At 39.0% G+C, this 15,186-nt stretch overlaps 1 protein-coding gene across 3 annotated transcripts in view; it reads right to left on the bottom strand.

Moving 5' to 3' along the window:
- The window catches only part of LRP2 (LDL receptor related protein 2), a 129,905-nt gene extending 115,558 nt beyond the window's left edge, over window positions 1-14,347 (bottom strand). For all 3 annotated transcript variants that reach the window (XM_063340640.1, XM_063340641.1, XM_063340638.1), the window contains exon 1: window positions 14,107-14,347. In XM_063340640.1, the coding sequence (XP_063196710.1) occupies window positions 14,107-14,200 (94 nt within the window). In that variant the 5' untranslated portion in view covers window positions 14,201-14,347. The remainder of the gene's footprint in view (window positions 1-14,106) is intronic.
- Between the last annotated feature and the right edge of the window lie 839 nt (window positions 14,348-15,186).

Raw genomic sequence — 15,186 nt, forward strand, 5'->3', positions numbered from 1 at the left:
GCCTTGCAGGTAGAAGAATCCTGGAGACTCACCTTCCATATGCATATGCTTTGATGTCAGACTTTTGCCTAGCTTAATTACTTGTCAAACAGCCTGAGGTTTTGGAATGCTCAGGGAGGGGAAGCTGAACCTCTGGAAAGTCCATCTCTGTTCCCCCACACTAATGAAGAAAGAATTAAAATCCACAGTTCAGAGAAAACCTGTACTTATTATTGTAAAATGTCCTGTGATACTGAAAAGTAGTATTCTGCTAGCAATTATAACAGGCAAATGAACAAGATTATTTAAAATATAAAGAAAAATAGAGTCCAATAAAATTATGCTAAATTTCATATACCTGAGACAAAGTTTCAGTCTTTCTACACTCTGCAAACTCCATTATATTTAATACAAACTATTGAGATTAAAAAAGCACAGACTACACAAGCATTTATAGGTATTACAAAAAGCAGTACAAGATTTATCTTCAGTCTTCAAGACCTTGCCACACAGAATGTCTTTTGTGCCTACATGTCTCTAAACTAGATTATATGAGAGAAATAACTTTAGCTGACAACGTCAATAAAAAGACAGTACAACTGTGAGCCTGCACCCACTTCACGTGACTGCGAGATCTGACAGGTGGGCAGGGGACTAGACAAGGGACCACCAGCAGCAGAAGAGCTGCAGTGCCAGAGAGAGAGAGTTACAACGTTAATAGGGACGTATAGGATTTCTATTGCTGGATTATCATCCAATTATGTATTATAACGAGATTGTTATTAGTAAAATAGCATCTACAGACTCAGTAATTGATCAAGGACTCTGTGCCTTGCACTGTGCAGGCATTTAACAAAAAGAAGAGTCACACCCTAGGTAGTTTGCAGCATAAAGATGACAGGCACTTGAACTCACCTGGGTGCCCCAATATCAACAAGCGAAGGCCAAACGGTGCTGCTGTTCCCTTCGCCAGCACATATTCGTATTCCACTGTTCTGCAGTAGCACTCCAGGAAGTCACAGTACAGGAGAGGCACGCTCAGTTTTGCTGGTATATTTATTAGACAGCACGAGAAACAAGGCACATACGCCTGGATCCTTCCTATAGAGGGGCCTCCAACCTTCTACGAATTGGTGTTGGAAAGATTCCGAGCCAGAGGCTCCATCTCTAACTCTGGTGTGTTTAACAGTGATCAATGCACTACTCTTCACAAAAGTTATCATCTACCCTGTTTTTGAGTCCATTTATTCTTCTGAATGCCAACATCACATGATGCATGTGCAGACGTACCCATTTATTTAATTTGATTGTTTTATTATGCACTCCCTGGCCCCCGAGCAAAGATTCAGACATTTTAGAAAGCTTTCTGGTACACATATTATACAGAGTATTTCAGATTATTTGGCAGGGGGGAATTTGGAAATGATAAAGGACTGAACTTGAAGCAACAGATCTGGTTCTCCACAGACACTAACTGGACTCAGAGATTTGGCTCCCAAGTCCCAGTTGCATGGCTTCCTCAAAAATTAGCAAAAATCCCTTGATTACAATAATAAAATAGCTTTTCCTCCACCAAACAGCAGAAAATGATGCTTCAAGCCTCCTCCTGAAAAATCCACTCACATGTAGAACTTCATATAGTATTGGATTATAAATAGAACTGATAACAGGACGGTGAGAGGAATGAAAACAGGAGAGAAACTAAAGTTTAATCTTGGCTTATTTGTTTCTTTCTGTAAGGCTACCTGGATATGCAGAGTCTATTTCCATCTCAGATGAATGAGCTAGATATTCCATACTCACAGGAGAGGAAATTTTGTGTAAACCACATCCTGATTTCAGTGGAATGATGGGTATCAGAAGCTATAATAAATGGATCTTGCCTGTCTAACCTACATTTGAAATTTTTACTGATTTTTAATAAAAATCACCTTAAAATTCAAGAACGAAAGTGAAAATTTTATGTTTCAGTGTGGAGTTAGACAAACCACGTTTCACTGCAGCAACAGCAGATTTTTATCATTTCCCTTTCAAAACCGCTTACCAAGTAGTAAAAAAAACAAGAAAAACAAACACAACAAGAAAAAAAAATCAAGGAAGTCTGGAGACAGCAAAATCTACAATATATTCTGTGCTCTATCTGCATGCTCTTGTGATGCAGTGAAATGCCGAAGTCAACTAAAACCATTGTTAAAACTAAAGCATCAAATCTCATTTTAATAATGCTCACATGCAAAATCTTTTTAAAAAATAATTAAAATTTGTGTATTCTATGTTAAAATATTTGTTTTCAGTTAATACAGTTATAAAAGGACTATAGATTCATTTCTACTAATGCCTCAACATAAATCCAAGAATTAAAGAAATTCAGGATTTTAATCTACTGAAACTAAGCAGGAAAGCTTTCCTGCAAAGAAAAAAGGGTTCAAGTCTCCTGCAGACATCAAGTTCAAAGGAATGACACTGTAAATGCCTCCTAGCAACGTTAAAGATATTCATAATCCTCACACTCTCTACCTTACTTTAGCTTTATTAATTGAAAAAGCAATGAATGCAAACAGCCTGACAAAAATAGAAACGGTTTATAAATTCATTTTTAACACATTATTCAATTTTTTTTTCCAATTATAGGCCTAAACTAGTAATATAGACAACAAGCTCCTAATTTTCTGATAAACTACATAAGGACCTCTTAGAAAAAATCTCTCAGTTTTAAATTATTTTTTTTTCTTAAGGCTCTTGAATTCCGAACAAAATAACTATGGGTTCTACACTATCACTTTAAACCAGCCATTCTAGAAAAAGTAAAAAAAAACCACAAAACCAAACCAAAACTATTCACACTGATACTAAACGTAAAAAAATAAGCTGCTTAAACTTAAAATAATGAGAATTTATTTACCATACATGCTCACAAACAGCACATATCCATACTATGTAACTTTACCATCATAGAGTACTATAAGCAAATTAATCAAAATTAAGGTCCTTTATAATCTTGCTTCAACTCACACACTTTTTAAAAAGCAACAAATAAACTCTTACTATCTCCTTAGTCCTATAACAATGCAGGAATAAGAAATAATCCTTTTAAGCAAGGGCTAATTCTAATAGACAGGAGGTGATAGTCCTTTCTACTGACAAAGTAAATATTCCGTATATTGAATAGACCAGGTTCCTTCTTCCATTTAAGTCACTGTCAAATTTCTTGTACTTCAGTGATAACTGAGAATCAGCCATTAATTTTTATTGGAGACTTTCTTTAACCCCAACTGTATATAAAGCATTTTCCAAGATGAGACTAGTAAAAACTATTAGTACTCCTTTCTTAGAGAATTTAGTAAAGTTGTTATCTGCATGGCCAAATTCAACAAACCCAGTATTTGCAGTACTGAAAAGATTAGCCTTCACAATATAAAAACATATTTCAGGCACATTACATGTAAAGAACATGTTCTGCACTAAATTGGATAACCTCAACCAGTTTTCTTGACATTAGGTGTCTTAATCCACATAAATCATTTGTGATTGTGTTAGCTGGGTAGGTGAAGAAAGCACTGTCGATCTCTAGGGAAGCATATGTGTCAGAGCTCTCCTAAATCCCAGAAGCTTCCTTTTCATGAATGGCACATTAAATATGCAAAAATCTGTTCTAATTGACCAAATGACATAAAGAAGAAGAACAAACAAACACAGCAGAAAATAAAGACACCCCGAGTTACTCACAGAAGGAAGCATCCCAAGCATTTTCATAAGAATGAATATTGCTAATGGCCCAAGGCTGCTGTGGAATAACAATTGGGTACCAGAGTGAGGGGGAATATGACCAAATGAGGAAAATCTTCAAGACTATGAAGTATTTACAACTACAAAGTGTGTGGAAAATGAAAAAAAAAGAGTGCTTAAACAACTTAGAACATGTACGGTACATACCACTGAGAAAGTCTGATAGATGTAGTAGCAGATGATAAAACAACCTTCTCAGGAAGCTATTCTCATTTTGAGCACTGTACTGTTTTTTAAATAAATTTTGCAACCAATGTGCTGTTTGTTCTCAAAATTAGACCCCATGCTGAGATGGTGAACTGCATTCAATTCAGTCATGCTCTCCTGAAAACTGATGAGTCATTGTAGCACTAGGAATCAGCCCCAGTAAGAGCCCTCCAATCCAGTTTGTGACAAAAAACTGTGTAATTTTTTATATTTCTTTTATGTGTTATTGCTAGATTGAAAATTGCTATGCAACATATAACACTGCCAAATCAGAAACTTAGTGGAACATTATACCACAAAGTATTAAAAGAAAAGTGAAATTTGTCATGCAAAAAAATAAACCACTTTCCCTTACAGATAATAAACACGCTAAAGTGAAAGCTATTTCTCTCTTCCCACCAGAGAACCCATATCTATAACAAAATTCTTCACTACTTGAGTAGTGCCATCACGCAAGTGGGACTCTAGGTAGAAAAGACAATTTAAGCTGTGTCGCAAAGCTTCATGGGGTACTAGTCATCATTTTGCTCTTCAAAAATAGTGACTGTCACCTGTTGCAAGCTGAACATATGAGAACATTTTAAGAAAAGCAGAAAAAACTGGTGTCAGTACACAACTGACAGATTATATGCTACAAGCATCTAGTGTGCCTAGACAGACATTCTAATGCCACTTACTACTGCCCATGACATTAGGAACTACATATATTTCTTCGGATGCATTGACACTCATCACGTTTCTCCCTTATGCAGCAGTGACTCAGTTTCGGCTGGCAGCTCATAGCTATGGCTGGTCACTCCTTATCAAGCTCTTGAAAAGGAAATTCCATGTGCTAAGGCAGGCGTGAGTAAAGGAAGGATCACCTGAACTGAAACAACAATGTTGTCCAATGTGTTCACACAAAATGCAGTTTTACATTAATAGACCTGAAAATGAACAATATGAATTAAATCATCCTTTGGCTATTTCATTTTTAAATGTGCTATATTTTCTTTACAGTTTTCAGTTTAAAAAATAATTAAAAATATCACCCAAATAGTAATATTAATAAGTTTGTCAAGTTAAAAAGACAAAGCCCTTGAATTCTTCAGAATAGGACAAATACAAGTAACACCATCTCCCACTGAAACATTACCCTTCCTGTCAGCCCCAACGGAAGCGTTTTACTCAGATCTCCCTTGACCAGCCAAACTCTACAACTGTCAGATTTACTCACACATTCGGATTTTTTAAGGATGCTTGATTCTGCCGTAACTTCCCTTCATGGGGGGCTGCTAGGCATAATATTTTAAGTAATTCTTTAAATTCCAGGCACAGAGGTGAATAGCAGGGAAGAAGGGTCTCCTGCTTTAGCTTGTGTAGCTGGATAAACCCTACCCTTGCTGCATCCTTGGAAACACAAGAGCATACACAAGCACTGCATGCTGTGGGCTTACATCCAGAAGCAAGCACACGAAACCACAAGAAAGGCACACGTCTCCCAAGTTTCACGGTGGTCGCACACAACATGTAAATAACATTGCTCGCAGAGCTGCAGGCGTTTGCCTACAGCCTTGCAACCTTTAAATCGTAACCGCTCATGGCAATATTTTCCATCGCTTTTTCAAAATGCCTTCTAGGAAGAAGTTTGCAAGCATACCTGGTACATCGCTGGCCACAGAGTCAGTATCTCCATACCGAATGTTTAATCACTGAGATTTTCCCTTAACGGGGTGATAATTTGGGTTTTTCTCTCTCTACCACCTTATGAAATCTCTTGGGATTTAAGTCGCTGAGAATTCTTGACTCCCATTAGAAAAAGTTAAATAGGCCAATAAGTTAAAAAGTATTGCACATCTTAAAAAAAAGAAAAAAAAGTGATAGATTGCTAAAGTGTCTTTATTTTAGGAAACTGAACAAAAAGCTGAGAGGAATCGTTTCTGTTACTTAATAGGTGATAAAATCTTAGTATGGATAAGGTACTTCCTCAAGGTTGCAGCTTTTACCTCACTCTCAATTAATGTTAATTTCGCAACTCATTATTTTATTGAATTTAACTATTTGACATTTAGTTTCTTTTTTGCTCAAACAAATCCAAGAGATACCCAAAATTCTAAAGGATTTGAAGTTCAGCTTTAAAGTTCTATCATTTTTTGTATTTTCACTGTAAGACGACCATTTTATAACGCATTCTATGGCAGGCTTCATAAAGTTAAAAACTGCAAACCTAATAAAAGCTAGTAATAACAGCATTTTTGCATTTCCACTGTGAAACAGTCTTTTTTTTTTTTTTTTCTTTTCTTTTCAATGGCTTACTGTCAGAACACAAATTCCTTGACAGGATATCACTTCTGCAAGTGCCAAAGGAGCCCGCTTGCCGCTGCTGCCCTCTGTGCTCCGGCAGAGCTGCAGGTGCAGCAGACGGCCGGCCGGCCTGAGCGAAAGGACAGGCCAGGACTGAGGTACGTCCGAGGCTCTATTCAGATTTCCTGTTGGTTCAGCCAGCAGAAATTTGTCAAGGCTCAGATTAACAACTGAAGCAGTTTAATTACTCCACCAAATAACTTTCATGTACTGCAGAGGTAACAAAAGGATTTTTAGTGCCTTGCTACATTTACAGAATACTAGGAACAAAAACTGATTTTCAGCGAGGCTTTAAAGTGCGTTCTGTGGCTGACTGTTGTAAAAACTGCCAAGCTAATAAAAACAGCTCGTATATTCATATGGAAGACACCACAAACTTCGTCACTCATTTCAGACACAAACTGGAGCTCATTTGTTTCACATGAAATGGTTTAAAAACCTATTAGACCTCGCAGTAGTAAAAGTTATTTTTATTAACACAGCTAGAAGGCCAGCAAAAACTGCAGCAGCATTCCATGTGCTTGGTTATCGTCCAACTCATTTATTGCACTGCAGATTGAGAACAGCCCTACAATCCTGCTCAAAAGTGAACACGTGAGCGGTCCCATTCAAGTCAAGCCATCTGTTTACACTAGACAACTTTACAAAAGGGTTTCCCGCAGTGCTAACACTGGTTCACTGTAGCCCTGATGAGGCCACTTTTGTAACTAGCCTGCTAGCCAAGCATTTCCTATATGTTCTTAGCAGTAGCATTAGGCAGTGGTTGCACAGCCAGCTGAGCCAAACCACTGACTCAACCATAGGAAAAAGGGGTCTCACTTTCTCTCCCTCTTTCCAAGTCCTCTCCTCCCACTTGATGCCATGGTTCGCTATCTTTTCCAAACTCCAGTAACAGCCAAACCTTTCTACATGCTGCTCTAAATCACGAAACCACCAGGAAACCAACTAATTCCCTAGGCCTGGTTTAGTTTTCCTCTGGGTTTGTAAGTGAAAGCAGCTGACAGAGGTCCGATGAGCAGCAGCGCTAGCACAAAGCAAGTAGCAAGAACTCAAGGCTGACAGCAACATGGGAATGGGACATTGGAGGACAGAGGGAAGGAAAGTGGGGCCACCTGCTTTCAGCAGCTATGAACTGTCCAATTGGCTCATCGCATCTCATGAAACAGTAACCCTTAGATGACAAGAGATGACAAGGCATGACAAGGACTTGAGCAGATCTAAATGGGGTCTCCCACTGGTGTTGAATGATGTGAACCTTTATACAGTAAACTTCCTTCTTCTGGGCAAACCTGGGGAGGATTATTGATATGTGTATGTACTCCAGTTCTGCAGGTCCTACACTTCCGCAAACTGAACTCTCTGTAGTATATTTATCTGAGTTGATAATGAGCACAGTGGCTTCTGAAGATAAAAACAATTACCTAGATCCTAAATATATCAGCGGATGTATCAGTTCCTGGGATATCTTGTGGAATATGCCTTTATTTTCTTTTAGAGATGCCACAGAACACAACTAAAACCCCCATCCTTCTTTCTCCACAAAAGCATGAGCCTGCAATCCTCATAAAAGGGAGTCCCTATTGGAACGGACCCCCATTCTTCGACTCGACTGAGCAGGGTGTAGTATCATGACCTGCTTGTGCAAGAAAATAATTGAGCAGACACTCTGCTGCTGTAAATAGTGCCCTTTTGCCGAAGATTTGGCTTCTTGATTGTAAAACAAAGGCAACTTATTCATGTTAAAAGCATAAAATAGAACAGGTCGTAAAAGTAGAACAACTTCAGTCAATTCTTATATGTCATTTCATTAATATAAAACAAAACTTGTAACAGTGATCCTTAGATCTCTAATCCACTTTAAGCATTGCAAAACAAAGAAAACATTAAAAGCCTTGAAACCAACAGTACAAGCCTATGGAATCGGCTAAACGCTATCCATTCCATTAAACATTTCTATGCTGACGCATTAAACTTAGCTTTCTTAAACTGTTCTAAAAGTGTGCTGAGTTCAGGAAGCAAAAAGCAGTTAATAAAATTAACGTTATCACAAGAAAGTGGACTTCAAAATGGATCTCAAACAATAATAAGCTATTAAGATAGATGTTTACTCTTCACTGAATCCTGTTCTCTATCTCTTAGATCGGTACAACTCAGGGATAACTTCTTTGAAATTAATGGAGTTGCACTGGGTTGACTCTGAAGAAACCTTGTTATTCCTTCATCTAGAAACAGCTCAAGGTATCTTTAAGAATAAAGTATAATTATCAAATTATATAAAGAAGCACTTTAGTTTTAAATAATTTGAAAAACAGCTCTATCCTTTATTTGCCACATTCAGTGTAAGCTATTAAAAAGAAGCTGACAAATTATCCGATTATCATCGCTAATTAGCCACAGTAGAATAAAAACATCAACTTCTCTTTTAAAAGATGTCAACCTGTAGATCATTAATTAGAAGGGACCTTTAATGTTTTTCAGCACTGACAACTTCTAGAAAGTGCAATTCCCTTTGAAACATCCAAAGCGCTATATGGTTCCAGCACTTTTTAAGCAAAGCTCTAAAAGAGGAGAAACAATTATAAACTCCTGCTTAAAAAAGTGATAGCACAATGTAATTCAAAGTTACATATTTGTCTATCATCTGAAGAGTTTTCACAAGATCTCAGATCTAAAAATAAGTATTGTAGGAAGACTGAATGACATTTGATCCAGTATTCATAAAGATAAAATGAACTACCTCTAATATGTGCCTGTTTAGTGCGCAATTAAAAAGAGTATTCAGCTTAAAAAAAAAAAAAATCTCAGCAGAAGAACCTCCAGGTTTGGTGCTAAATAATTAGAAGCTAAAAAAAACACCATTGAGCTTTGATCTGGCAATCATCTAACAATGCAAAAAGGCATATGGAGGGGGAAAGGCTCCAAACAGTGTGATTGATTTCATGTCAATCCAGGAAGCCCAAAAGGAAAAGAATTAAAAGGCTTTAAATGAAATTGCGTTCTACCTTTCCCCCAAACGAATCTTTGCTCATTTCCTGCAAAACACATGGAAAGTAAATCTGGATTAAAGTAGGATTTCATTGCTCAAATTTCCAATCAGCTCAATATATGAAAGAAGGTTTTGCTTTGTCTTACAGGGAAATAGAAGCATCGCATACATCACACATTTATCTTCGTTGAAATCTCCTTAGATGCCCCGTCTCTATTTGTCTTGACTCATGTAGCTTAATTATTTACTGTAATTCTAGCACTTGGCATAGAACCTAAATCTAACCTGGTGTCATCCAATTACTGCTTTCAATTTTTAACTAAAATTCTGGGGTTTGTCCCACTCTTCATTTTAGCTGATTACTTTGCAAATTCCTGATATGCTTTGCTGAACGTAATATAGAAAAAGAGTAAATTATTAAGAAAATTCAAGAGATGTACTAAAAGAGGGCTACTCATTAAAAAGAACCATACAAAAAAAAAAAAGACTGTCAGTGCATAGGAAGACCACTCATTAATTAAAATGTGAGAAGAAATTGCCAGTCCTCTGGAAATAAACTAGTTCAGAGCCAGGTAGATGGACGCTCAGTGAGACTTTTGCTCTTGATTTTGTGCGAGTACATGTCCAAGAAAAACCAAGAAAATTATATTAGTGCAGGATTATGAACACTGCAGCCCACAGGTCATGCCCAACACCTATTAAATTGTATGTCAGGATTGCATTGGTATATTCATTTTCTTTGCCATCCTTTCTCCCTTCTCATTACTCCCAAATCCTCAGTCCCCAAGGAAAGTCTCACTCAAGGTCTTCAAACACTTGGTCTTGGCAGGGCGCAATCTTACAGACAGGCTTCTCTGTCATTTAAACATGCACAGCTCTCTACAAGGGAGTATGAATACTGACTCTGGCCTGTCGCCGACAGCAACGTCACTATACATCCTCCTACAGACAGATTAAATAGATTTGACTGAAGGCAATGTGTAAAAAATACTGAATTATTAATTTGGAGATTGAATTATTACAATGCTTGATGGAAAAGCATGTTTCTCCATGCCATTCTGGAAAGAGCTGCTGTAGCTCTTTTCTACTTGGTCTTATTGTACCTATTTATTACTGGTCTCACTTCAGGAAAATGTTCATTGTGATTTTTAAGATATGATATCACACCATATAGATTCAGTCGTAGAATACCCTTCATTCTCAGACTAATAGAGACCTTATAATGGTCACATTTTAGTCATATTGTCCTGGGACGCATTTAAGCTGATTTATCATTGCAGAGATTTAGGATGTAAATCAAATTTGATGCACTAATTTTTGTGTTACTGCAAAATTTCTGCACAAATCACACTTTGACAAAATGCATACAGAATAGGTAATCAGCTTTCCTAAAAAATTTATATTTTAAATTAAAAGTCTTCTGATCTTGAGATCAACAACAGAAACCTTAAAAAATGTCAGTAAACCATGAGCTATTGAAAAGAGGAGCAAAAAACAAATACTAGAAGTCAACCTAGCTGTGATCTTCTGGCCTCTTAACTCAATAGAGAATCCAAAAAGTCAAAAAAATTAGCATATATGTAGAGAGCAAGACCATGAATAGAGATGCTTGCATTTCCAGCTGCATTTCACAGAATTTGAAAGTTTCCACAAATATTGTGATTATCAGCAAGGAAAATATACAGCCTAGCTAAGCAATCATTGATCTCATATAATACACAGCTATGTGAACCTGTCATCTTTGATTCCATGCATGAAGCGTGCTAAAGAAATAAAACGATCCTCAGAAGTGTACACCAGAAAGACGGGGGAGGCAAACCACAATTTAAGCATTGTAGACCACAAAATACACTGAAATCCTGGCCTTTATGTAGCAATTCGGTATCTTTCACTAAATTTCAGCAAAGCCAGAACTTCAGTGTAAGTACATGCAAGCCTGAAAAAAGATGATACTGGCATTGTTTCGTAAATTGCACTAATTTAACAGAATCAATGACAAAAATCAATACAAATGTCTTTTATTAAATAATTCATATTATTTTAATACTTTTATTTTCCGGAAGATCTACACCATATCTGTTGAAAGCAGGTCATAAGGACTTAACAGACACCAAAAAGCAATGAAGGAAATTTAAGTGATCTGACATATAGCGGTTACAGAAATGTTAACTACTTTAGACTTGTGATGAACGTTCTTAATACTTTGTGTCTAGAAAGAAGGATTCTCTTTTATAAAGAAAAGCAGGTTTCTATTAATGATTTTTATATGATTTCAGACATATGAAAGATTTTATGAAGAAACTAAACTAACAGTTCCTCTGGTGCTGACCATTAAGAACAGAAAAAAATTCAAACACTCTCAGATATAAATCCTCAAAAAAAGTAGAGCAGGCCTTCCATGTTAGATAAGGTGAGCCCAGTAACAGATACTACGTGGAATATTGCATGAGTCTGTAGATCTGGTATGCTCTGCAGGAACATTAAAGAACTCATTGTTCAACTGCAAAGTTGCCCTAGTGATCTCATTTGCCCTCTGCAAAACTGCTGAGAGTACAACATCCACCCAGTGTCTCTAGTTTATGACTATGAGAGAGAAGCACTTTGAGATTCCTCCAAATAAACATTAACATTAGTCCCGTAACGCTCCTTCTTGACACTACCTTCACTTACATAGTTTTTTAGTTTCCAGATGCAATTTTTTCTGATAATTGTTATCCCACAGGCAACGGGGCTTATAGAGTAAAGGTTGCAGAACCAGGTCCTGTACTACTGGCAATTACAAGAGCAGTAGTTTTATCAGTTTGTAAGTGCTATGTTTAATTCCAGTAAATCCCGAATTAGATAAATCAAGGAAGAATCTTGATACTATTATTTGAGCAAGTGCTCAGGTGAAACTATTTCTAGAAACATCCAGCTTATACTGGCAATACTCGGGTATTACCAACAAAAACCTTCAAAAACATCATGGAAGCACCTTTGAAAATACTGTGTATTGGGCGAGATAATATGATTTTCACTGTTCTCACTCTGAGCCTTGGAACTGCTTTCATGCTTCTCTCAATTTATTTTTTTTATTTTTAAATGAGTGTCTGACATGATCTCAACGTTCAAGGAGCTAGAACTTAAGGATACCAAATATTTCACAATAATAATCAGAGTGTGGCCAAGATTGCTATCCAGAGATTTTACTAGTATCAGTTACCTGTTACTAAAACTATACTGTTTCATTTACACAGTTATTCTGCTGTAAAGGGGGGGAAGGGGGGAGAGGGGGGCGGCAGGACACCATGAAAGGAAAAAACTTCTGTACTTCCACTGCCTATGGATGCTAGCTAGTTCAAAGCTTCCCTCTGCTTATCCTGTCATGTCATTTACCGGGCACGTCCTGAACAGTCAAAAGTGGCTGTACAGCAAAGAAATAAACTTTTGGATCAGCACTGCAGCTTCCATTCTATCCAATGTAAAAGAATAGCGCATAGGATTAGCTCTGCCCAGTGTGACCTCCTTGGATAGAGCTTTTGAGGTCTCCTGCTGCACATTAGCTATCTCCTATTTCCCTGGTCGCAAGCGGGAGCTGCTAGCAACAGTTGCTGTATAATTACTTACTTGATTCTGTCTAAGGAGCTTAAACTAAGAGTTGAGCAAAGAAAGCAGATTAACAATTTGAACGCACACGTAATACACACACACACACACACAACCAGGACTACCGGGTCAACACACGGGGCCGCGGAAACGCACTTCAGCCACTCTGGCTCCGACAAGACAGGCTGCTTTTTCGCTGCAGGGCAGTGAAACGGCGCGGAGAGGGGCGGCCGGGAAGAGCCGGGCTGCAGCAGGGCTGGGGCCGGGGCTGCTCCATCCCCAGCAGCCAGATTAGCGGCGCGGGAGCGGCGCTCAGCCCGCTCGGCCGTCACATGCTCCCGCGGGTCGCCTGGCAACAGCAAAGCCCAGAGGAAAAGTTCTCCCTCTCCCAACTTCAAATCTGCGGCTGAGACCGACTGAGGGGAGCTTATTGTGCTCCAGACTAAGCATCTGTTTCTTTCTTACAGCCTTCTGTAAACGACTGCATAAACCACACGCACGCAGGCCTGTCCGCGCATCACCCCCCCCTACACACACAGGCACAACCTGTCTACGGGCAAGTGCCGCAGCCTGTGCGCTTCGTGTCCAGAAACAACGCCAGGTACAATTTTTGTGGTCACCAAACCTGCTCTTGGAATGCAGGTGAACTCTGCTCTGCAACACCACCCGCGCCTCAGTAGCAAGAATGGCACAAAGATTGCAAGGAAAAAATGCAAAAACTCCAGGGTGACTTCGTTGTTTGTTTGTTTTAACCTTTATCCACAGCCTCGCTACAGGGAAAGCTGCCCGCTTGCACCTCTGTAAAATTGTGAGTTTCGACCGTGGAGTTGCAAAGTCTGAGCTGTCCCTCGGAATTTAGCAACGTTTGTGTGTCGCTGTCTTGTACAACCAGAAAAAAAGTTTGTACAAACCAGAAAAACAATCAGAAAAAACATCCTGGGATAATTTAAAACCAAGATGAAGTGAAGCTAACGAGCTGGTGGTGTTTGTAGTGTTTTTTAAGGCGATACTTCCTTTTCCACAACGAAATTGACTCATCAAATGACTCTTGGAGAGAGTCAACTGCGTCCCCCAGCTATCAGAAAGAACTCCTTGAATCGGCTCCCGTTAACCCTCTACTTTCAGACACTTCGGTCTTTTTCTCATAGAAGTCCCCAGGACAGGGATGCGCTCCTTGCGGTGCAAGCCCCAGTCCGGAGAGGCTGGAGCATAGCGCTTACCTTGGCAACTGCCCTGCATTATGCATGCAGTGAATAATATCAGCAGTTTGCAAGCAGTTGCTCCTCTTCCATCCATCCGATGGTGAGGTCCCATCTGGGCTGGGATGCTCCAGCTCCCTCAGAAGCTGGCTCCTCCACTCCGGGGTGCTGATCTGCACAGCAGCAGCACAAGGAGCCTGGTGTCTTTTTCTTATCCCGCTAGTTGCAGAAGAAAGGCGCGTTCGCCTGTTGAGACATCGCGTTTTCTATAAACTCCCACCCTCCAGACATTGCATAAAGCTCTTTATACCCGGCGGCCCCGGAACTAGCATGAGGGAATCAGGCACCGCTCCAGGCCCTGCAGCCACAGCCTGCCTCTGCCCCTCCTTCCACACTTTGCAGGAGCGGCAAGATGCTTCCAAGTCCCTGCACTTTCCAGACTTCATATCAGAGGCCGTTTGGTGCTACACTGCCTATTTGGAGTAGAGCGGGGGAATTTCAGGTGCAAGTGAAATATATCCTGGGTTTTAGTGTCCCAAATGCTTGCTCCAAACAAGACACATATTTTTGACAACTTTGAAAAACATCACTACACCTACTTACCAATGCAGGGGATAAAGATCAGAAATTTTTTTTTTTTGTATTTCTCACATAAATATTGTGAAAGGAAAGCTGTAAGGATGAAACTTACTTCTTCACATTCTCAGTAGGTAAAATCAGTTCGGTAATGTGCTTTGGCTGTGAATGCTTAAGATATCAGCTGGAGACACCTTACTTGGGTTCTAACTCTCCAACGGTGCATGTAGCACACATGAAATGTCTGCCTGTGTTTTACTGCTGCCATTTCGGGAACCATATACCTACTAAGAAGGGTAGAACAGTGCACAGAATCATGGGGGAAAGATAAAGATACCCTAATACTTCAGGCTGGAATGTAGTCTTGGGAAAAGGGCAAACATTTTGGAGGCTTTGCTTGCAGGATCAGCAGCATCATACATAAACTGTATGAAGTTAAATCATTATTTTGTTTTATATTAGTCAGAAATAAGTCTTCCACATAGAAAAATTTATTTCTGCCAAGCTGTTCCTTTCTCTGTATGT

Source organism: Chroicocephalus ridibundus, chromosome 7 (genome assembly GCF_963924245.1).
Source record: "Chroicocephalus ridibundus chromosome 7, bChrRid1.1, whole genome shotgun sequence".
Taxonomy (NCBI): Eukaryota; Metazoa; Chordata; class Aves; order Charadriiformes; family Laridae; genus Chroicocephalus; species Chroicocephalus ridibundus.